Source organism: Panthera tigris, chromosome X (genome assembly GCF_018350195.1).
Source record: "Panthera tigris isolate Pti1 chromosome X, P.tigris_Pti1_mat1.1, whole genome shotgun sequence".
NCBI lineage: Eukaryota > Metazoa > Chordata > Mammalia > Carnivora > Felidae > Panthera > Panthera tigris.
In genome coordinates this window covers 101,599,865-101,625,207 of record NC_056677.1, presented here as the reverse complement: position 1 = coordinate 101,625,207, position 25,343 = coordinate 101,599,865, and the positions used below count along the sequence as shown (strand labels likewise).

At 41.1% G+C, this 25,343-nt stretch overlaps 1 protein-coding gene across 1 annotated transcript in view; it reads left to right on the top strand.

Moving 5' to 3' along the window:
* The window catches only part of TENM1 (teneurin transmembrane protein 1), a 734,132-nt gene extending 711,932 nt beyond the window's left edge, over positions 1–22,200 (top strand). Inside the window, exons 30-34 of the mRNA XM_042974325.1 lie at positions 6,168–6,464; positions 13,000–13,387; positions 14,220–15,440; positions 16,248–16,390; positions 17,814–22,200. Of these exons, the coding sequence (XP_042830259.1) occupies positions 6,168–6,464; positions 13,000–13,387; positions 14,220–15,440; positions 16,248–16,390; positions 17,814–18,572 (2,808 nt within the window). The 3' untranslated portion in view covers positions 18,573–22,200. The remainder of the gene's footprint in view (positions 1–6,167; positions 6,465–12,999; positions 13,388–14,219; positions 15,441–16,247; positions 16,391–17,813) is intronic.
* Positions 22,201–25,343: the final 3,143 nt, after the last annotated feature.

Here is a 25,343-nt window from a genome sequence, read left to right as displayed (position 1 = left end):
TCATATATCTTTATCCTGCTAATTGAATGAGTCTTGAATCAGAAGGGTTGAAAAGACTTTCTCTTAAGCCCTTAAAACATAAATTCCTAGGAAGGAGCAAGAAAGGCTCTGAGTGCAGGCAAAGGACACCTTTCTTTGGAGCTTCGGCCTGTACCCACCCTTTTAAGCACTTTGATCTCTGTGGGAATCACAACCCATGGCTCCCTGGGCCACTGGCTTCCCTCTTTCCTTTCTGGTCCAACTAGGAACAAAAAGCAAGCCCTTCTCCTTATTTCTCCTTAGCAAAGTGGAAAGAAATCTGAGGGCAACCAGAGGATGAACTAAAGCATAGATACTTCTTCCCCTATGAAAAATGTTTACCAAGTCCCGCTTTCAGCTCATCAGTTGCCAAACTCAGAGGTCCCGTTCAATGCGCAACCCGTCGAAAAAGACCTCCCTTTTAACTTGGGGCAATTACCAAGTTTCAACCCTTTCTCTGCCCTCTCTTTTCCAACCCAAGAATTGGTGTAGACTAGAGGAAGAGTATGTTGGGGAGAAAAACAATCTCCTTACACTCTTCTAAGTTCTTTGGCTGGTCTAATACTTAAACAGGTATAAAAACAGATGAAGAGGAGAAAACACAGACCTAAGTTTAATAACATGTATACCTCCTGTGTACATGAGAGACCCAGGAAAACTGAGTAGATCCCCAGTTCGCTGAAGCCAATGCCTTAAGTAACACCTCCAGCTAGACAAAAGATATTGGAGGTGAGGAGTCAGTTATGGGAGGTTACCAGGAAAACAACAATAAACAAGGGTGTAGTTTATGTAATTTTAAATCCTCACCTTTTCCATTGCTAAGAGTTTCTAGAGATTTAGTCATTCCCCACTTTCTGATACAGGGAGACACCCTTCCAAATGGAAATTCCCCTTAAAAATGCCAATGGTCAACTTCACAGTTTTTTTTAAGAGCTTCTCCTGTGTCTGCTTCTTAAAAATAATCAGCCTAAAATATGCCAAGGAGGCATAATTTGTGGTGGCAAATTCTTATCCCATGGAGAATTTTTGTATTATTTATTATTTTATGTATTATTTATTATCTATTATTTTATTATTTATTTCCCATGGAAATAAAGATGGATGCTCCGCACCTAGGTCAAAGGCGATTATTGTCTTTCAGGCAAACTAGTGTTTGTATGAACATGGAGCTTTCCCAACTTTGCTCAAGACCCCAACAGTCATTGGCAATCAGCTTAAGTTTGGATTCCTGCCAAAATGGCTGGAGCATATAAGCTCTCCATGATGAGGGTGGGAGAGCCCACCCGGAAAAGCATACTCCTTCCCAGCCTCCTCACACTTAGTTTCCACAGGAGACTCGGGGGGACTCTGTGGCATCTTCTATTCAACTTCATCCACTTTCACCTCTAGCTGAATTTTACACTACCTTCTCTTTTGGGTTCCTGGACTCAATTCCAATGTGGGAGGTGGAGTTAACCCACACCAACAAGCAATTCTTGGGACACCAGCTGAGTGTCCTACAAGTCAATTTAATTCTGACACTATCTACCAAGAGATAGGATCAGACTCCACGGGTTAAGGGTTCAGTCCTACAGAACTGCCCCCTGCCCACTACTTAGACGCCAGTCGGTCCCAAGTCTAAGTTGTTACCAGTGCTTCTGACAGACTGGCTATAAACCAGAGGTTCCCACAACCCTTTCCTTGGGTTTGATTAATTTGCTACAGCAGCTCACAGGATTTAGAAATATTTTACTTACTAGATCACCAGTTTGTTATAATGGTTAGAACTCAAGAAGAGCCGGATGGAACTGATGCAGAGGGCAGGGTATGGGGAAGGGTGTGGAGCTTCTGTGCCCTCCAGGTGCGCCACTCTCCCAGCTTCTACACTTGTTCACCAGCCCAGGAGCTGGCCGACCTATTCTTTGGGTTTGTTTGTTTGCGGGGGGGGGGGGAGAAAGAGTGAGCATGAGCAGGAGAGGGGCAGAGGGAAAGAGAATCTTAAGCAGGCTCCACACTCAGCACAGAGCCTGACATGGGGCTCGATCCCATGACCCTGGGATCACGACCTGAACCGAAATCAAGAGTCAGATGCTCTACCGACTGAGCCACCCAGGCGCCCCTCCTTTGCATTTTTATGGAGACTTCATTACTTAGGAAAGATTGATTAAATCATTGGCTATTGGCAACTGATTCAACCTCCAATCACTCCCTCGTTCTCCAGAGGTTTGGAGGGAGGTACTAGAAGTACCAACCCTCTAATCACACTGTGGGTTTCCCAGGCAACCAGTCCCCATTCGTAGGTTACCAGAGGGCCCTCCAAAAGTCACTTCATTAACATAACAAAAGGCAGCTTTATCGCTCTTATCATAGGAGATTCCAAAGGTTTTAGGAGCTTTGTGCCGGGAACTGGGTGGAACACCAAATATATATTTCTTACAAATCACAATATCACACTTTCCAAACCTCTTTGAAACTAGTTTTCTGGCAGCATCTGAATATCAGAGTACATTATCCGGAAAAAGAGAAGCATGGTTGCCAACGTATTGACAGGCAGAGAAGGAACATTGGGCCGTCTTCCTGCGCTTTGTACCACTTACCAGTGATCCCTGCCTGTGTAACGGTAACGACTTTATTAAGAAATGTGTTCTTGAGTAGTGAACTTACTCTATCAGACAAATAAAACCACAAATTTAGTTGAACTGGAAATCACTTGTTACTTTGCCTCTTTAACTATCATTATAACATAAATTGTAACAGTTACAACCGTCTCTGGGACTACACGGATATTTTACAGCTATTGTAAATGAGCGGTATTACAGTTGGAGATATGTGGCTATAAAACCACAGGAAAGGTAGTTGAAGAAAGAACACCTGGTTACGTATAGGTTTCCAAGCCCTGCGTATCAAAAGACAAAAAATATGTGCTTCACTATCACCTTTTAAGGAATAACAGCAGGTTACTGTATATTTATGCACTACAGCGCTGCACACATTGGCTACAGATGGTTTAAAGAGTCCTGATTCCCAACCTGTGTGTGGCTCTATTCCGTGAATTAAACCCACCCCTGAGACCAACAGCACTTCCTTTCAAATAATTTAGGGATCTCATCTCTAGTCTTCTGGATAGAATTCATGACGTGGAACATTTGCTAGGTCCTAATTTTGTTTGTTTGTTTTTGTTTGTTTGTTTGCAGAAGCTCAAAATTAAAGGCAAATATCATTAGCCCCAGCTGACTGATGAAGAAACTGAACCAAAAGAGAGGGTTTAAAGCAAAATGCCACACCCCAGTAGTAAAAGGACAAACGTCATGAATAGACAATTCATAGAAGACATACATGTGGCCAAAAAAATTAAAAAAAGACTCAACCTCACTACTTAGCAAATTTTTTTAAACTTTTTTTAATGTTTATTTATTTTTGAGAGCGACAGAGAGACAGAGTGCGAGTGGGAGAGAAGCAGAGAGGGAGACAGAACCCGAAGCAGGCTCCAGGCTGAGCTGTCAGCACAGGGCCCCATGCGGGACTTGAACTCGTGAACTGCGAGATCATGACCTGAGCTGAAGTCAGACACTTAACTGACTGAGCCAACCAGGCACCCCGCGTTACGAGTCTTTAATATGTTCTCATTTCACACCTATTGAATTCTGTACTAAGGAAATATTTATTTACAAAAATGTTCAACAAAATATTAAATATGAAAGAATAACAAAAAATAAAAACTCTAATTTCTAACAATAGGAAAAAGGATAAATAAATAATTATCATGTAAGAAGATACTAGGCAACTGTTAAAATTCACATTTTAAGAATATTTAATAATATGAGGAATGCTCATAATAAAACATTAGCTAAAAAAGTAGGACATAGAACTTTCAAGTACAACCTTAGTTGTATTTTTCAGTATATACACAGATTATGCAAGAAAGTGAGATGGATGGAATGTAGCAAAGTATTAGCAGTGATTAGCATTAGAGGGTGAGATGACAGGTAATTACTTTCTTTTTCTATTTCTATATTTTCCAGTGTTTCTGCAATGAAAAAAATACCGCTTTTATGATGGAGCGTGGGGTTTGAGGAAATTATTTTGAAAACCAAAGTGAGCAAGGGAACACAGGACTTAGAAACGCGAATGTTGGCTTTGCAGTTGTAGGGGCGGGAAATTGTTCCCTTCTTCCTTTCTAGATTCTTTGGTTGGTCTAATAAAATTCACGTGAGACAGATTAATAAGAGGAAAACCAATTTAATTTTGCACTTAGGGAAACCCCACAAAAACACAAGAGGCTCAAAGACAAGCAATATGAGGCTTCTAGACCATCCTGAACTAAGAAATGAGAGAGGGTGCCTGGGGCTCCAGGGCGGGGAGGAGGGTAATTCACAGGATGCGGAGGAGAATAAGAGCAGATGTTTAGTAATTACACATTGGTCCTGCCATACAGATAGGTCATTCCGATAAAAAGTAATCTCGGGTAATAGCTCTCTTCCTGAACCAGGCCTCCTATCTAACTGAATTCTTTTAGGTAGTTAAGGAAGGGATCAAAGTTTTTCTTAAACCTGCTGGGTCTTCACTGACCTCAGCTCAAAATGATACACGTGCCAAAGTGGCACGTTTTGGGTGGCATATTCTCCTCCCTTTCACAGTTATCTGGCCACTGAGATAAAAACTGTCTTTGGATCCGACTTCCACGTGGAATCCTAAAAACACCTGAACTCAGATACAGAGAATAAATTGGTGGTTGTGGGACAGGGGGTGGGGGACAGGAAGGGAAATGGGTGAAGGTGATCAAAAGTATAAACTTCCAGTTATAAAATAAGTCCTGGGGATGTAACGCACAACATGGTGACTACAGTTAATAAGACTGTGTCATACATTTGAAAGCGGCTGAGAGAGTAGATCTTAAAAGTTCGCATCACAAGACAAAAAAATGTGTAACTGTGTGGAGACGAATGCTGATGAGACTTACTCTGGTGATCACAATATATACAAATACTGAGTCGTTGTGCTGTACGCCTGAAACTAATGTTGTATGTCAATTATATCTCAAAGAATGAAAATAAAAATTTTTAAGTAAAAAAATTTTTAAAAATCTCACTCTGAACTGAGATTTGAAAATTGGACTCTTGAGACCGGTAGAGGTTTCACGACTGGGTTTCAGAGCCCCTCTTGAGATTTCGTGTAAAACATTCCTGTGTGTACGTGCATTTTTCTGGGGGCGCGGTACATAGCTTTAAGGTATTTAAAGGGATCCTTGTCCACAGAAGTTAAAAATGAACATAGAGTTTAGCTGAGTAGTGAGTGAATCAGCTTAGTTCAACTATGATTAATGTAGTCAAGCCCTATTGTCGGTTTCTCTCCTTTCCTCATTAGCCAGATATTTAACATGCTGTTCCAGATCACACTGCAATTCCTACAGATATAAATCTAGTACACCAAACTACAGTCACCTTCGAATCTGACACACGGCCCATTCAAAAGCCTAACCTAAATGAAAAAAAGTAATTATATTTTTAAAATAACAATCGCTAATAATATTTTTACATTTCTCCAGGTATCTGTATATGTAGTCTTATAATACAGTGGTAATATCACTCCCATTTCACAGATAAGAAAACTAAGCCCCTGATAGAAGAAATGACTTGGTGTACAGGCAAGCAGCTAATTAAATGGCTCCTGACTCCTGGGTCACTGCTGCGGACACTTGTCAAAGTCTCTCCTTTTTCATTTGAAGGACAGCAGAATTTGCCACGCTAAAATATGCCTTTTTGGCATAAAAATTATTGTGGACTGATTTTAAGAAACAGCAGATACAGGAGAAGCTCTGAAACCCAGTACAAGTTACCCTTTTGGAAGAGGCATTTGCTGTTTTTATAAGGGAAATCTCCATGTGTAAGGGCGTCTCCCTCTCTGTACCAGGAAGAGGAGGATGGCCCTAAATCTTTAGAAACTCTTACAGTGGGAAAGGTGAGGACTTAAATCTGCATAAAAACCATACCCTGGTTTACTGTGCTTTGCCTGAAAACCTCCCGTATCTGGCCTTCCCTCCTCCCCACCGCCAACATCTTCTTTGGTCTTTCGCTCCAGGTGGATTTAAGGTGTTGGCTGCACGATTGTGAACGCACTTGATGAGACGAACCAAAGCAGTGCCTAAAAGGTATCTTATATCTGTTTTGTAGGCCCATAACCGAAACCTGCTGTCCATAGATTTTGATCATATAACTCGCACGGGAAAGATCTACGATGACCACCGGAAATTCACCCTTCGAATTCTTTACGACCAGACGGGACGACCTATTCTGTGGTCTCCCGTAAGCAGATACAATGAAGTGAACATCACATATTCACCTTCGGGATTGGTGACATTCATTCAAAGAGGGACGTGGAATGAAAAAATGGAATATGACCAGAGTGGAAAAATAATTTCAAGAACTTGGGCTGATGGGAAAATTTGGAGCTATACCTACTTGGAAAAGGTAAGTATGTAAGGACAAGAAACTACTTCTGAGTTTCTGAATGAGAATATTGCAAATGGTCCTAGTTACCGATCTTGGCAAGGAGACGTACAGGAGAAAAAAGTCTGTTCTCGCTGTTCGGCTCTGTTCAAGGAACAACAACAACAAAATGAATGTATACGGAGAAGCTGTTTTTCAGCTGAAAACTTTCCCCAACCGCACACTCTGCCAGGTACTCTTTCAAACTGAAGTCAGGATAATGGCTTAGCTTTCTCCTTATTTGAGCGTATTTGCTACCGCTCTTGAAAAGGTATCTTCATTATTATGAAAGCTCATACTGAGGTAAAATAAGTGGAAAATTATAAAATTGTGTGTTAATGTGTCTCAGCTCTGGAGAAGAACCTCTTACACAGAGGATAAGGAATTCTGATTTTGTTAGGATAATCGGTGAAGTTTTAGTAGTATACATTTCAGGACTAATTTTCACAAGTAATCAGTCTGAGCAAATGGTGGCAGTGGGGCCTCATTGGTGACAGTCCTTTGTGTACAGTGAGTCTCCAGCAGCACCTGTAATGGGAGCCTGGGGCCTCCCGTCTGGCAGACATAGACAATGATTTTAATCCCACCACCGGAACCATTTATCAGACAGCCACCACATAGCAAAATGGTCTCTGGCCACATCAGCAGCAGAGAACAGTAAGGGAAATTGATTTCTATCCCTCCATCTCAATTTCTGATGTGCTAAGTTGGTGTCTCTTGTTTCCCAAATCTATCCGTTCAACTGGATTCATCAGTCCTGAATTAATTTCTGGGAAAATTGAAAAATGCTTTCCCTTGAGGATTTAAGGGTAATCACAGCAAGTTAACCCCTAAAAGTTCTTACAGAAGTCATAGGAACTCATAGCTCACATGACAGATTTTCACTATTTGCAGCAAATAATGCCAAGCCTTTCTCTCTAGTTTTTTAATGTTTATTTACTTTTGAGAGAGAGAGAGAAAGAGAGACAGAGTGCAAGCAGGGGAGGAGCAGAGAGAGAGGGAGACACAGAATCGGAAGCAGGCTCCAGGCTCTGAGCTGTCAGCACAGAGCCCGACGCAGGGCTCGAACCCATGAACCGTGAGATCATGACCTGAGCCGAAGTCGGACACTTAACCGACTGAAGCACCCAGGCACCCCAATGCCAAGCCTTTCTGATATACTCCCCAAAGTTTTGAAGGAAAAAAAGTGTGCCAATGGTTGTATGTCACCATAAAACTGTAACTACTTCCCAGAAGCAGTTGCTAGAGAATTTGCCAAATTGGAAATGCCTAGGAGATAAAACAGAATTCTACTTGGGAGTCAGGGTAAAAAAGGGAGTCCTCTGCTATATCCACCCCTCGTCTGCTGAAGAAATAGATCAAATCTATAATCTGTACTCTATGCTAGGAACATCTGAATCTTATAGAGTAGGTCTTTCCTCTTGAATTTTGGTAACAAGAATGATTTGCAAAATCCTATGGCTCATGTCCTACGAAGCGCTAAACATGGTACAAAATTAAATGAATCCCATTACATGGGAGACGCATGTAGCGACCTTCATATGAAAAAAAGATGCCAGGCTTGCCTGGGTGGCTCAGTCGGTTAAGCGTTCAACTCTTAATCTCGGCTCGGGTCATGATCTCGCGGTTCTTGGGTCTGAGCCCCACATGGGGCTCTACGCTGACAGCGTGGAGCCTGCTTGGGATTGTGTCTCTCCTTCTATCTGCCCCCCCACGCCCGCTTGTTCTTCCTTTGTCTCTCTCTCGCTTTCTCTGTCTGTCTCTCTCTCTGTCTCTCAAAAATAAATAAACATATTGTAAATTTTTTTTGAAAAGATGCCCCTGATTATTAGATTATAAGCTGATTTGTTTTTCGAGGAATGAGGACGCGTTTGCACTGACCCCTCCGCAGGTCGCACATGTGGCTAGTGAAGTGGCCAACACTCCCTAGGAGCCGCATGGGTTTGAACTCCTAACCCCAGCTTCATTAGCGCGTAGTTTGCACACTGAGCTCCAACTGCCTGGGGACAGTTGCGCCTGAGTCTCTAAGACTTTTCCTTTATGCTCTCTGTACACAAACGAAAAAGCCTATTGAAAACCTAATGTTTAGCCCTGAGTGTAGCCTCTTTGACACCACGGAAGCGATTTTATTGTTTCTCTTTTCTGAATTAGCTGATTATTTCATCGAACTTTCCTCAGCAAAGAATCACGTGAAGTAAACTTCACATAAGTTCTCTTCGCTACAGAAACTTAGTTGGCAATAACTCTTTAAAAGCAAAACAAACAAAAAACCCCAACTGTATCCTGCAGTGGACAGAAATAAGACCTGACTGATGTGTCACGTATCAAGAGAAGCCCTAGTGACTTCCAGAGACTAGTTTACTGACCAGCGAGACAAGCCCAAATCACGTGTGCCTTTTAGTTGACTTTCGTCCCTTTCTTGAGTTCACGTTTAATTTGTTCTCTAATTAAAAAGTAGCTCCTGACTTCAGCAATCCTATTATGCAAAACTCAGAACGTGCAAAGCCCACAATTTTGGAATGGCTCTTTACTTTCCAAAAAATCATGTATCATGAGATGGAGTTTATTAACATTATAATTACCAGCAATAATAATGCATTCAATGAATAGATGTGATGATTACGTGAAATAACTTAATATAAAGCACCCAGGACATCTTTCAATAAAAGTTAGTTTCTTTCCATTTCCATTTGCATTATAGCATTTATTTTTTAAGTCCAGAACAAATGCCACTTACTTGCTGCTCCTGGTAGGTAAATTCAAACAAGAAAGAAAGGAGGAAGGAAAATGAAGGAAGAAAAAAAGAAAATTAAAGCATTTTTCAAATTGTGATGCTAGAAAGAAGAAAAGGGGGGGAAGCATACTGAATTGTACCGAAGTCCAACTTCCATGTAGCTTTTCCAGTGAGGTGATGAGGTTCTGTGTCTTCTTGTGCTCTTTTCTGTCCTCTGTGACATGGCCTTTGCTGGCACGTTCTTTCACTACGTGTGGGGCAGAGCAAACACAAAGACACTGGCTCTCATAGTATATTTTAAAGTAAGGATTCTCGGGGCGCCCGGGTGGCTCAGTCGGTTAAACGGCCGACTTCGGCTCAGATCATGATCTCACAGTCCGTGAATTGGAGCGCCGCGTCGGGTTCTGTGCTGACAGCTCAGAGCCCGGAACCTGCTTCCGATTCTGTGTCTCCCTCTCTCTCTGCCGCTCCCCTGCTCATGTTCTGTCTCTCTGTGTCTCAAAAATAAATAAAAACATTAGAAAAAAATTTTTTTTTAAAGTAAGGATTCTCAAGCTTGAAAACGTAGACCTCATTTTATATCTCAAAATCCATCTGGTGTTATCTCTGTAAATTTGCTTGCCATCCCTATACCATGTTATATTCAAAACAACAGCGGATAGTTCACCTTAACGTGCAGAAATTTTGTCCAAATTACATGACTTCCGCTAGAGCAGGTGAAAGATACATGTATCATTTTCATGCACAATGGTCTCCAAGCCATTAGAAGAAAAATAATTTGGGTAATAGCTGCGGTTGCTTAAAGGATCTCTTCTCTATTAAAAAAATCAATTATTGTTTCTTAAATTTTCTCTATGTGGTCATTAATTCTCTATCTTGATTTATGAGACTTCTCTGAGTTAATTATATTTTGAAGACTTGTGGGGCTAAAATTTTGTATTACAGTAAATGTAAATCTTTCGGTTTCCTAAAATCGTTCTTAAGGACTTCATTTTTAAAATGCATTTAAAGATATTTTATAATCATTTAATAAGATGCTTTAGCCTGATACATTCACACAAAATTGCCTCTTTGGGGCTGAAATTTCCAAAGGCTGCCTCGGGGGATACAATACACTGTACGTAGCTTGAGCTTCCAGGTGGCCCCACACTGCCATCTGGTGGTTATTCAAATGCTTTAGCTTTTCAAATTTCTACCATCTCTCATTTCTATCTAGTCTCGTTCAAATGAATATCCGTGCTTGTTCTTTCTTTCTTCTTTACAGTGCTCTCTTTTAGGATCCCACAACCAATTAAAAAAATACAAAGTCTCCCACTCTATTGTTTGCACTCCTAAGAAATGGCCTTTTATCCCGCCGGAGCAGCACTGTGGGCACTGGATGGACTCATAGGCATTGTTACTGAACAAACTGATAATAATGCCCACCCAAAGTGAAAAGGCAGCCAAGTGAGAGCTAAATGGTATTCTGGCAACACCACAGTTACATCCACGAGATTTCTAATCGCATCATCCGCGTTCTCGCCGCTGGCAGAAAGCTTTAAAACAGACCGGGGAGCTTTTGAGAGAGCACGGCATCAGCGCCACCTAGGAACGGGGTCAGGCAGTGGTTCACTGCAGCGCAGTGGATGAGGCGGGAGGTGGGGGGGGACAGTGGCGATGTGCTACAAATGTTTGGCAGGGCGCATACAGCGACTGGGAAAGGCATGGCCCAGGCAGACTGGTACGAGATAATGCGCAGGAGCCATATGGTGATTGTCCCTGGCCTGCATCGCAGGTGACAGATGTCATTTGCTCGTGGCAGACTGACAGAACAGAGTGGAAAGGAGCTAAGAAATCGGACTGGGAGCATAGGGTAATGCAAAGGCATCTTCCGCCAGCTGCCCCCCGGGTCTGTGGGTTCTGCCTCGGTCAAGGACGTGGTTCTCCCTTCGTGTCCTCATGCCCACACAGAAAAGCCAAGTCTCCTGCCTCTCTGTTCAGTGGGAGTGCCTCTGTTTTGGAGCTGCATGTTGTCCACAGGTGATAAGGTGACAGGGTTTCCGCACGCAGCTCTGTACCCGCGAGGCAGAGTACTTGGTGGGGAAAAACAGGATGAACAAAGGAGAAAATAACTGCTGACTTTGACTTCACGGTCCTGACATGCGATTCCAAATCAATAATTCTCAGAAGGGCAGGGAGGATATGCAGTTTCAAGAAAGACATTTAATATTAGAATCTAGTTTCACGTTTAGAAGGTTTAAGTGTACATTATGTGTGCTTATGCAATTGGTATTCATAAATATTAATGTAATTTATGTTTAGAAAATGAAAAGATACCTATCATTTACATAACACAAACTTCAGAAAATAAAGCTCAACTAAATCCTTTCGCTTGATAAGGTAATTTTCAAAAAGGGAAGGGAAAAGCGTCCTTAGAGTGTTACATGAGACTCTCCGGAGCTGAGCGTTTTTTAAATTTTTATTAAAAGGTGAGATTTAAATGCTTTTCAGTTAGAAATAGGATTGAGTCCCCTGTAAAACAGTGCTCCTTTTATGTTTGTATTTAAAGTTAAAATAAGGTAAAACCAATATCAGTGAAATACCTAATTACATGCGAGGCTTTATACCTCAACAAATAACTGTTTCTGAAATACGGATCAGTTTGGACGAAAGGGGTTGTATATCCAGAGAGTTCTTCACTTCTAATGGCATGTTCCCCTAATATAGTTTAAAATATGAATTGCTTGTCAACTACAGTCCAATATTTTTAAAACGTCAACTATAGGGGCTCCCGGCGGGCTCAGTCAGTAGAACATGCGACTCTTGATCTCAGGGTTGTAAGTTCGAGCCCCACGTTGGACGTAGAGATTACTTAAAAATAAAATTTTGAAAAAATGTCAACGGTACTCAAATAAAAAACCAAATAAAACACAAATTGCAAAGCAGTAATAACATTTTGCATACAACTTTTGAGGAAGACATTGACGACTATGTGAAGTCAATGAATACTTTTTTGGTGACCATAACTCCACATGTGGCACGCCTCACCCTCCATTTACCTCCCCCCAGTCCATCGCCACGTGGATGCTTCTCCGCAAACAGTAACCTTTCTGGAACATTGACCGATTGCTTCTCCCAGCTCTGCCAGCACCCCGCCCTTTGACTTGCTTTCAGTGGTTGCCTGTGGCCAACATGTTTAAGTCCGGTCTCTAGCATGGCTTAGAAAGCCCAGCATAATCTGGACCCAGCCTACTTAACTGGCCTTGTCTCTTGCCAGTCACCATCCCCTCCCCTCTGACACACCCACGCTCTGGCCACATGAAATTGCTCTCATCCTCTGAAAAGCCATCTCTCTTATCCAGCCCCTCACAATGCTGTGCTCTTGTCAGGGGCACTCTCTCCCTACCCTGCGCCCCCTGCCCCGTTTCCTTGCCTTCACCCGGCCAAGCCTTGGTCATTCTTTAGGTCTCAACTCAGAAGTCACTTCCTCCAGGAAGCCTTTCCTCACCTCTTAAGTCTGGGTTAGCTATTCTTCCTCTGCTAGGCACCCTGTCCTTCCTCTGTCATAACACGTTTCACACTATATTGCAATTGCTTGGTTGCTTGTCTTCCTCCTCCCTTAAACTGTAAGCTCCATATGGTTAGACACCGTGACTGCCCACTACTGTATCCACTAGGGTCCACCACGGTGCCTGGCACATAGTAAGTGCTCGATAAATCTGTGTTGAATGGATGAATGCATTTCTTTCTTCTCCTCAACTTCAGTGGTACATAATACGCTATTTCGCCTTTGTCTCGTTTCAGTCTGTGATGCTTCTCTTACATAGCCAGAGGCGTTACATCTTTGAGTATGACCAATCAGACTGTCTGCTCTCGGTCACCATGCCTAGTATGGTGCGCCACAGCTTACAAACCATGCTTTCAGTGGGCTACTACCGGAACATCTACACCCCACCAGACAGTAGCACCTCTTTTATCCAAGACTACAGTCGAGATGGCCGACTGCTACAGACCCTGCATCTGGGAACCGGGCGCAGAGTGTTATACAAATACACCAAGCAAGCAAGGCTGTCTGAGATTCTCTATGATACCACTCAGGTCACATTAACCTATGAAGAGTCTTCTGGAGTGATTAAGACAATACACCTGATGCATGACGGCTTCATTTGCACAATCAGATATAGGCAAACAGGTTTGTCGTGAAACGGTGGGGATGTGTACAACCGTACCGGTATTTTCCTATGAAATTTTTGCCGGCCACAGTGTGAAATAGAATCATTATCCTGTAGACATTCAATCCAACACGTGTTCCCTTTAGTTATTAAATTATCTTCCTTTGAAAATTAAAAACCTGCTATAGACTGCATGAAAGGTGATTCCTTAGGAAACCACCATACATCTCTTTGTCCCTGTCTTGGCTCTCAGAAACGTTGAGATCAGAGAACCTAGTCTGTGTGCTCATTTGTAGCTCACCACCAAATCATCCCAAAGGTGCAGCTGCAAGATTTGAGCCTCACCGAAACGAGCTCAAGCCCCATGTGACCTCTATAAGCCTCAGCTGATGGCAAAATATGTTCAAAAGTCAGAACTTTTGAATCTCTTTCATCCCTTGAGCTTGGAAAATGCCAAATTCAGTTACTTTAATGCTGGGCTTCGTGGAAATCTGACCTGCTGATTTTGTAGCACGGGTTAAATGAATTAAAAGCGTTCTTGTCAGTGATTATAACAAGAAAGCATGTTTATAATATCAGTTTCCTCACCCCAAGCTACCGGATGGGTTATTACTTACATAGGTCCTATAGTTAAATTATTCTATAACATACAGTATTTTTTCATATTTAATGACCACAACCGTGAGAGTACGTATCTATGAGATGATACGCTTTCGGTATCAGAGGTCAACCTCTAATATCTTATTTTGAACGTAAAAGCATTGCTGCTAAGGAAAATAACACGAGACCTTTCTGATTGTTCACCATTACGCATCTAGCTCTGTTCTCATTATTTTTATTTTGATTCCTCAGGACCTCTTATTGGACGCCAGATCTTCAGGTTCAGTGAAGAAGGTCTGGTGAATGCTCGGTTTGACTACAGCTACAACAACTTCCGCGTCACCAGCATGCAAGCTGTGATCAATGAAACCCCTTTGCCCATAGATCTGTACCGATATGTTGATGTTTCTGGTAGAACAGAGCAGTTTGGAAAATTCAGTGTAATTAATTACGATTTAAATCAGGTCATAACTACTACGGTGATGAAGCATACCAAGATCTTCAGTGCCAGCGGACAAGTTATCGAAGTCCAATACGAAATCCTAAAGGCAATTGCCTACTGGATGACTATTCAGTATGATAATATGGGGCGTATGGTGATATGTGATATAAGAGTGGGAGTGGATGCCAACATAACAAGATACTTCTACGAATACGATGCTGACGGGCAGCTGCAGACTGTTTCCGTAAATGACAAAACCCAGTGGCGTTACAGTTATGACCTGAATGGAAACATCAACCTCTTAAGTCACGGGAATAGTGCTCGTCTTACTCCTCTCCGATATGACCTCCGAGACCGCATCACCAGACTAGGAGAAATTCAGTATAAAATGGATGAAGATGGCTTTCTGCGGCAGAGGGGAAATGACATATTTGAATATAATTCTAATGGTCTGCTGCAGAAAGCCTACAATAAGGCTTCTGGCTGGACTGTGCAGTATTACTATGATGGGCTCGGGCGACGTGTCGCCAGTAAGTCCAGCCTGGGGCAGCACCTTCAATTCTTTTATGCAGACCTTGCCAATCCCATAAGAATTACTCATCTGTACAACCACACGAGCTCAGAGATCACATCCCTGTATTACGATCTCCAAGGTCACCTCATTGCCATGGAGCTAAGCAGTGGTGAAGAATATTACGTAGCCTGTGATAATACGGGCACGCCACTGGCTGTGTTCAGCAGCCGAGGTCAGGTGATAAAAGAGATCTTGTACACGCCTTATGGAGACATCTACCATGACACTTACCCTGACTTTCAGGTCATCATTGGTTTTCATGGAGGACTCTATGATTTGCTTACTAAATTAGTGCACCTGGGGCAAAGGGATTATGATGTTGTTGCTGGTAGGTGGACAACGCCTAATCATCACATATGGAAACAGTTGAACCTCCTTCCTAAACCATTCAACCTCTACTCCTTTGAAAATAACTACCCAGTTGGCAAAATTCAAGATGTTGCAAAGTATACCACAGGTACAAAGCTTTACACTAAACTTGAAATAACTCGGTGGTGTTTATCACATAATCTCCGTGCCTTTGTAAATATGCTTCCTCTTCCTGCCAGTTAGCCCACAAGTTATTATGCAGTCACTCTCTTCCTTAGTTTTCTAGGGCAAGCAAAACTGTGCAGGTGGCACAGAACACGATGCTTTTGCATCCCAGTGCATCGTTTCTTTCCTTTTAAGCTGGCTGTTTGTAGTTTTCACTCTTCAAAGCTTATATGAATGGTTTCATTTAAAAACTTCAGAATTATGTTCCATCAAATAAACCTAATATTACGATCTGTGTGGCCTCAGTGCCACCACCACATTAAGAGATTCAATGTGGGGCGCCTGGGTGGCTCAGTCGGTTGGGCATCCGACTCTTGGTTTTGGCTCAGGCCATGATCTCACAGTTCGTGAGTTCAAACCCCACGTTGGGCTCCATGCTGACAGTGTGGAACCTGCTTGGGATTCTCTCTCTCCCTCCCTTTGTCTCTCTCTGCTCCTCCCTGCTTGCTCGCTCGCTCTCTCTCAAAAAATAAATTTAAAAAAAAATTTTTTTTAAGAGTTTCAATGCTGTAAACCGAACCCATCTCTGTGATTCTCCACGAATCAAAAGGTTTCCCAGTAGAGAGTGGATCATAGGCTTTGGAGCAGGTGATAGAAGGGGGAGTTCAATCCCTAACTTCCCACTGGCTGAACATACTGAAGGCAGGGGAGGCATCATTCAAGCTTTCCACAAAGGTTGTAAACTATGGGCTTCATCATTTGTTTTCCTTTTCTATTCTGTGCTTCACAGACATTGGAAGTTGGCTGGAGCTATTTGGTTTCCAGCTACACAATGTTCTACCTGGATTCCCCAAACCAGAATTAGAAAATTTGGAGTTAACTTATGAGCTTCTCCAGCTTCAGACAAAAACTCCAGAGTGGGATCCCGGAAAGGTTAGTAAAACTTTTACCGTCTCTACGTATCTGAAAAAACGAACAAACAAACAAACAAAACAAAACAAAAAACCAGAGGAGCATCCAACACCCCGAGATGGCATTAACATGTATTTCCTTCCTTATTTTTGAGTCATCTTGAATATTCACTAAAATGTCCATGATTAATGAGGAGGCAGAAAAAAGCTTCCATGAGGAAAGGATCAGGGAATCAGAGCTTTTAGGAAAGACAAGGCCAATATGGCACTTGGTGACCTGCTGAAGTAGACAAACAAGACGAAGTCAACTTTTAAAATTCTGCAACGGCCTACCAAGGGCAATTATGGACTCTGTATAGAGAAAACTGTTCACTGACAGATGTAAAATCTTCAGATTTCCAACAGCAAAATAATTTAGGGTGTGGTGCATTAAGAGCATGGGAAGAACAGAATTAAATTATTCTGACCAAGAAAAAGTACATAAGATCAGCGAAGTGAAAGTAATAAAGAGAATAGGGATAAAGTCTCTGGGAAAAAGGAATGCCAGACTAGTCACGGTTTAACAGGTAATTTCATCAAGAGGATGAGGAACAAATGGAAACATGAAGTAACTTTTCCTTTCAATTGAAAGAAATAGAGGAGTGTCTGTTTGCAAAAAGAAAAAAAAATACTTCAGAATAAAACTGATATTTGGGTGGGAGGGCTTGAAATTTAAGTGTAAAAAATTATAAGGGAAAGGCAATTTTAAATGGGTGCTATAGGCTTATCCCTAAATACATATAATATGTAAAAGTAATTTTTATAATTAAAACGTCATTAAAAGTCCTTTTTGCAATTAAAAATCCTTTTTTAAAAAGTTAATCAAAATGTTGAAAATTGCTGAAGCCCTGTTATGGATACTTGGCGGTTCACCATTCTCTCTGTTTCTTAGTATGTTTGAAAATGTCCACAATAGAAAGGGTTGTTTTTGGTTTTGTTTTGGTTTTAAGTCCTCATAAGATCTTCTTGCTGCTTTGCTGTGGTTATTTATAAGGTCATAATCTGTTTAAAGCCAAGAATAATGCCTTAAGCCATCTCTGCTCCTCACTGTGGCTAATGTATTACACCACGTACGGTAACAGATCGTATTAGTTACATTGGTGAAAACGAAAGGTCTTTGTTTTGGGGGAGCTGGCCCCATGTACCTTGAAGCGACTTTTGGCTCCAAGGTTCTAGTACATTTCCTTAGGTTTAACTCACCAAGACATCAAGAAACATAGCCAGGTGGCCAAGTAACCCGTTAGTCTTGTCTTTGCCAAATCTCTGATGAAGAGAGTCCAAATTTATCTTGCTTTGAACTCACTCACCAGCACCGTAAAGCAAGAAGGTGCTCTCCACAGTCCCCAAGCATGACAGGTGTCTGACCCTGTGCTGCATTTTTGCACTGTGCCTTTCTTCTCTCCTAGACTATCCTAGGTATTCAGTGTGAGCTCCAGAAACAGCTCAGGAATTTCATTTCCCTGGACCAACTTCCTATGACTCCCCGATACAATGATGGACGGTGCCTTGAAGGAGGGAAGCAACCGAGGTTTGCTGCTGTTCCTTCTGTTTTTGGAAAAGGTATAAAATTCGCCATCAAGGATGGCATAGTAACAGCCGATATTATAGGAGTAGCCAACGAAGATAGCAGGCGGCTTGCTGCCATTCTCAATAATGCTCATTACCTGGAAAACCTTCATTTTACCATAGAGGGGAGGGACACTCACTACTTCATTAAGCTTGGGTCTCTGGAGGAAGACCTGGTGCTCATCGGGAACACTGGGGGGAGGCGGATTCTAGAGAATGGTGTCAATGTCACTGTGTCCCAGATGACCTCTGTGTTGAATGGGAGGACTAGACGGTTTGCGGATATCCAGCTCCAGCACGGGGCTCTGTGCTTCAACATCCGGTATGGGACAACTGTCGAAGAGGAGAAGAATCACGTGCTGGAGATTGCCAGACAACGCGCTGTGGCCCAGGCCTGGACTAAGGAACAGAGAAGGCTGCAAGAAGGGGAGGAGGGTATTCGGGCATGGACAGAGGGGGAAAAGCAGCAGCTTTTGAGCACTGGGAGGGTACAAGGTTATGATGGGTATTTTGTTTTGTCTGTCGAGCAGTATTTAGAACTTTCTGACAGCGCCAACAATATTCACTTTATGAGACAGAGCGAAATAGGCAGGAGGTAACAAAAAACATCTCTGCCTTTGCGTCACCAAAGACTGCCTGTTTTTAAAACATAAAATGGTTTGTTGTATTGGTTTTCTAGATCAGAACTCTGTATATGTAAATATGGAGGAAAAACATATCCAACTGCCTTTCAATGTGACGGAAGATGGTATTTTAATATTGTTTGTCTAAACTCTTTAAGAAATGAGAGATTTTTAGTTCTTGTGTGGCAGTATTCAAAATAACACAAGTAAAACAGCTAAAAAAAAAAAAAGTTTCCAGAAAGCACCACTTTAAATTTGTCGAACCATGCACATGAGTTCAAGTATAAAGAACCCAAGGTTCTACGTATCTCTACTGTGACGCGAAAGTTTCACGTTTAACTGTTGGCAGAACTTGCGAGCTATCTGAAAATGTGGTGCGATAGTATTCTGAACCTTGCATTTCGAAAGACTGCCGGCCCTTTCGCATTTTCCAGATCCGTTATAGGAAACTTAAGTGGAAAATGGCGTCCGCCACCATCTCCCAGAGTCACGACCCATTTGCCCTTCCTCCCTGATTATTCCTCCTTGCTTGTTAAAGTAAATGCCATGTTGTTGTGCTGTGTTTTGGCGTGCGGTGGCCGGATTCTGCCTACCATGCTTCCCTGTGGGTGTGGTAACAGACTGAAATGCCACTATTTGCTCATGTGTACGTGATACCAAGGCAGCTGGCCAATGGAACGTCTCCTGCACAACCTGTTTTGACTCCATTTTTTCACCAAATTGTCTGGCTGTATTGGTGTCAGGTAAACATAGCTTCTATTAACCTGGGTAGGAATTACTCATCTATATATAGGGTGTGTTTTGGTCATAGTTTCACATTAGTGATTCCATATTTATACACTAATCCAATGGTTTTGTGCACACGAAAGGTAATTTACTACAAATGATTCTGGTACAGAAAAAAAAAAAACAAGAGGTTTTATCAGGCATACGTGCCTGGGATGCTGATAAATACATTCACTACTACTGCAGAAATTCAGAAGAGCCAAAACCTTAAAAAAAAAAAAAAATAGACCTAGTACTAAGACGAAAGGAAAGCACCAAAGGGAACATCACAGTAGTTGCTGCCACATTGATTCATACCACTTAGATTTATCTTTCAAATGTACAATTCTGTATGGAACATCTCCCCTCCACAGTCAGGAAATTTAATTAAGTGAACCCTTTCCAATCTAAAACATTTCAACTGATTAGAGAGAGGCAGACTGTTTTTTACTAAAACAATTGATACTTGAGTTATTTTAGTTCTCTGTCTTTACCCGTTTATTTTGATTTAATCATGTGTCCTGCCTAGGAAAATAACTGTTTTCCAGAAAGGGTTATTTTTGTTCCATGATCATTTAAACTTTGGAAAAAGATCAGGATTAGTGTTAATATCAGTTGCGGTTCCTCAATCTTTATGAATCCTGTAGCAAAAAGAAGCCCCTTGGTGAGCTAGGAGATTTGTGCCCAGTGACAAAGAGACAGTTTGTAAAATGCTGCGTAATTGTAAGTTACCACAAATGAAAAGACATGACAGCACAATGTGGCCTGCAGAAAATTCCCCTGAGCCAGCTTCAGCACTTTCATCACTGGGTCTGGATATTTGCTATGTCTGAAGGAGGATTTATGATGGAGTGTTACAGTTTGGATTCTTTCCAGCTGCTTCCTAAATGCAGTGTGGGGTCATTGCCTCACTTGGTGATGACGGCTTCCTTTGAAAATATGTGAAGTCAGAATCCGGGCTCACGTTAAGGTTTGGAAAGAGTCTGGCTCCTTACTCCACCAAGTAGAGGGAGGAAAAGGCAAGGACCCGCAGACAGTAGGGGAGGGTGTATCCAAACATTTCATTTTCAAAAACATCAGGTTGGGGTTACCACATTCTTACGTGTGTATTCTGAGAGACACAGAGAGACCCAGAGAGAATTCATGATGAACTCCTCTCTCTTTTTGATTGGAAGCACACCAGCTCAAGAGATTACTAATCCAGACTATAATCACATTATTTTTTTTTCTGAATCAGGCCTGTGTTAGTGGTATACTGTTTATTCAGGATGGGATTCTAAAATTATGAACCAACTTGTTGAAAATTTGAATACCTCCACACCAGCCTAAAAATGGACCTTATGTTCCTAGAACCTCTGATGTTCTTTTAAATCAATGGAAAAATAATTTGTGAACTGTATATAGAGAGTGCATTCATAAATGTGATGATGTATTTTATCACTAATCCAAGATGTCAATATTAGAGTCTATTTTGCTTATATTTTAAGCGATTATTATACTTTTTGCAATTCACTGATGATGTATCATTTTCAAACTGCTTTAAATATCCATTAGAAACAAATATTTGAGGCTTTTACTTAATAGTAATTACCTTGAACTGTGCATTTCTAGTTTGTAATACATATTTATTTAGTTTGTGCCTTTAGTTTCTTAAAGTTACATTTGTATTATATTCAGGAAATGCACTTTTTATCACTTATAGCTGTGGTTTTAATACTGCCTTGAACTATTATTGCTCTCTTTACCTCTCCCGAAGTTTGTGGGAGGAAAGAGGAAAAAAAAAACCCAAAAGGTTAGCGCTAATGCACAGTAAATCTAAGAGAAACATTTTGGCATTTCTTAATAAGAACGTGGAGACGTGGGGTACATCGTTCAGCTGAATACAAAGAATGCCGTCATTGATTTGTAATTCTGAAGTTTAAATTAGCGAAAGAACACTTTGTTTGCATTCCCTGATGAAAGTGAATGCATCTTACAGAGAAACACGAATTTCTCACACCCAGAGCACAGGCACAGGCAGCTGACACTGGACAGCCACACGCTATTCAAGTTAGAACGAGGGCACTCTAGTTGGGCTCTCATGAAGAACATTCTGGGCCGGAGGCAGGGAATACTCTGTGGTTGTTTCTTTTTCCTAGTTAGGCCCATTTTATTTGTTCTATTCTGTTCTGTTTTTACTCTTGCACTACAGTCTAGAGATCCAAATGAACTGCAAAGTTCAGTTTAGCAGACATTTAAATACATTTATTTTTAGTTGCCATTCTAATCATTATTGATTAGAAGCATGACTCCTGAAGGAAAGGGAAATAAAGCTCAATTCATAAACTAATTTCTAGCAAAACACTCTCCATATAAATAGGCATATGTTTTATTTTTAACCCAGCAAAACGCTGTGTAAAATAAGCGTGTCCTTTACTGTCAATTTATCTAGAAGATCTATAATATAGAGACTATATATATAGAATATAATATATATACCACATAGCCAAATGTATAAAAACTTGACGATGTATAATTTGGAATTCACATGCTAACCACATAGGTATAAAATTGAATACTTTTTCTACGATTTTTCTTTTTCATTGCGATCAACACCATGTCAAGCATCCTATCATGTTGTTCCTACTCTTTTTTCTTTTCTTTCCTCCTTTTAAAATATAGTTTTCACCAGTCCAGGCCCCACTGTAATATCACCTGAGAGAGTCAGGACAAAGTTTTTGCATTTATAAAGATATGTTCCTGTAAGGGCAATTGCAATGGAAGCAAAAGTACAGGAATCAAGTATTGAAAGAAACTTTTGGAAAGACTGGAGTGTATTATAGCTTGTGGAAGGACAGAAGGCTACAGACTGGATACAACATTCTTGTTTTCTTGGAGGAACTCACATACACACAGCTAACCTGACTAGTACTTCAGATTTCAGACTGCTCTTCCACAGCCTTCTGTAAGGTTCTTTATTCTGCAAAAGGGAAAAACAAAAAAAAAAAAAAAAAAGAAAAAAAAACAAAAAACAAAACAAAAAGCAAAAAAAAACACAAAAAAACATAAAAAACACAAAAAAACAAAAAAAACAAAAAAGCAAAACAAAAACAAAAAAACAGAAAACAACAAACAACAAAAAAGAATTCAAACACAAAATAGTGACTGTTATTTCAGTGTGTCCTTCATGTGAAAGCTATTAAGGACCAAACCTACTACTGTGTGTAAGAAGAAATTACTTCCTAAACAGTAACTGAAAATAGTTAGTTAACTTGCTGTGGATTTTGTCTTGGCAGTTGTCATCTTACATTATTTGTCAAAGGAAATGTGTTTGGCAGTTAAAAATCTTTCCTTAGATTTAGTGGTGGACTTTAACCTCTTAAATAAATGTTAGTATATCAGATTGTGTCCTTGAAAAATATTTTACTTGTATGAATCATGACAATGTCTAAATCTTTACTATTCTTCTGGCAAAAGCATAGGTAAGAAAGAAGGTGAAAAAGAGAAGTATAGCCTTTACCGTCAGAAAAATATTCTTTTTAGCTGCTTACTTTCTCATGAAAAGTAAAGATGTTTACAGTGTATGCCAAGATTTTCAGTTTCTATATAACAACAGTTAGAGGTTCTAATCATACTGAAAATTGTGTTATAATGGCCTGAGCCGTGTTGCTAGGAAACAATAGGTCCCAATTTTGTATTCCTGCTCTCACTCCTGTGCTGAAAAGTGACTGGATACTGTACAGGTTCATGTTCTCTGGCTGCAGTTAAATGGTCTTTTGCATTTTGCTCTGGCTTTCAGGCCAGAAGCATGCATTTTTCTACAAGAGCATCACAACAACGTGCTGTAAATATTTAAAGTTAAACATTATGTGTCGATATTTGAAAGAAAAAAAGTACTTTGAATATTTCATTTTTAAAAAATAAAATTGCAAACGAACGGTGTGTCCCATGTTATTCATGCGCCAAACTGCATTCTCAAGTATGTCTGGTCACTTGAGATATGAAAAGTAGCTCCCTAACAGGGAACAATAAAACCGCATCATCTTGAAAATGTAGGTGCAGAAATCAGAAAGGCACTAATCCTAAGCAGATGTCTCTTCATTTTTATTTTTCACACAAACAGGATCTCTGTCACAAAGGCCCATTTAATAAAAAAAAAAAGAAGAAGAAGAAGAAGAAGAGTAGCTGTTGCAAGTTTAAATGCCTCTAGGCTATTACTTTGAAAAAGGTTTCTTTCTCCTGTTGATGCCTTTCTGAGCAATGGAAAGAAAATGAAGAATTGCAAGACGGGTTGGGGAGAGCTAGGAGAGCCGGGCACCCAGATGCATTGGCAAAAAAGTGAATGGGGAAGAAAGGCAGTCGGGGGCGGGGCGGAGGGGGACTGAAAAAAAAAAGAAAACGAAAAACAACAGCTCTCACATACTGGGCCATTACAATGGCCATTTGGTACTTTTCACAAGAAGGTATTTACAAGTGACACTGGGAAAGCAAGGCCGATAGATCTTGCAAAATTCAACTTGATGGTAATGGGACACCCATAGTCCAAACAAGTTGCTTGTTCCCAAAACTTAGAATTCTGGAATTTACACCAGTCACAAATGCCCTGCTGCCTTTTTTTAAATGCCTTTTTTTTTTTTTTTTTTTGAACTAGAGCGAGCACGAGCAAGGAAGGGACAGAGAGAGACAAAAGATCTGAAGGGGACTGTGCACTGACAACAGAGAGCCCGATGTGGAGCTCAAACTCACAAAATGGGAGGTCATGACCTGAGCCGAAGTCAGATGCTTAACTGACTGAGGTACCCAGGCGCCCCTTACACAGCGGTCTTCCCTTAGTCGCGGTTTCACTTTCCACAGTTTTCAGCTACCCGCGGTAACCTACAGTCCAGAAGCAGAAGATCCTCCTCCTGACATACTGTCAGAAGGTCAATGGTAGCCTAACGCTATTATCACAAGCCTATGTCATTCCCCTCGCTTCATCTCATCACGTAGGCGTTTTATCATCTCACATCACCACGAGAAGAAGAGTGAGTACAGTACACTAAGAAATTTTGAGAGAGAGACCACATTCATGTAACTTTCATGTCAGTATATTGTTATAATTGTTCTCGTTTGTTACTGGCTATTGCTAATCTCTCGCTGTGCCTAATTTATGAATTAAACTTTGTCACGGATATATATGTACATATAGGAAAAAACATAGTATACATAAGATTTGGTACTATTCATGGTTTCAGGCATCCATGGGGGTCTTGGAATGCATCCCCCCGCATCTGGGGGGGGGGGACTACTGTACACAGATACAGTGAAAAGAGTCACGGAGCAGAAGACAATCTTATTTCAACACACCCAATCAGCAAAACGCAATGGTGTCAGTGGAGGGGTGGGAATATTAGTATCACCTGGTCATTTTTTTTTAAATACCCATCCCACCCCACCCTCAGAGTACAAAAAGAAAGAGGCAAGGGATGCCTGGGTGGCTCAGTCGGTTAAGCACCCGACTCGATCTACACTCAGGTCATGATCTCATGGTTCATGGCTTCAAGCCCTACATCAGGCTCCACGCTGACAGTGCAGAGCCTGCTTGGGATTCTTGCTCTTTCCTCTCTGCCCCTCCTTTTCTCGTGCTTTCTCTCTCTCTCTCGAAATAAATGAACAAAAACTTAAAAAAAAGAGGCAAGAGCTCCTACATTGAGACAATTATTAAAGGAGATAGATTTCTCCATATTCCTTCCCTATTCACCCTCACTTTTAGAGATCTTCGAATATCAATGCTATTTAAATGTTTAGTAATATTACTACCTTAAATTTATATAATTCTAGTACCTGAGTAATCCTGGGAGGTGAGGGAGACTTCATTTTTCCAACGTGGCAAACGCAACAATGGTAACAGACTGACTTACCTAAGACCACTCGAATAATCTGACAGAGCTGAAAAAAATTCAGATCTCGAGTTTATGTTGATGGGCTCTCTCCAGTTTTCTTGTATCTTTCTACATAAGAATA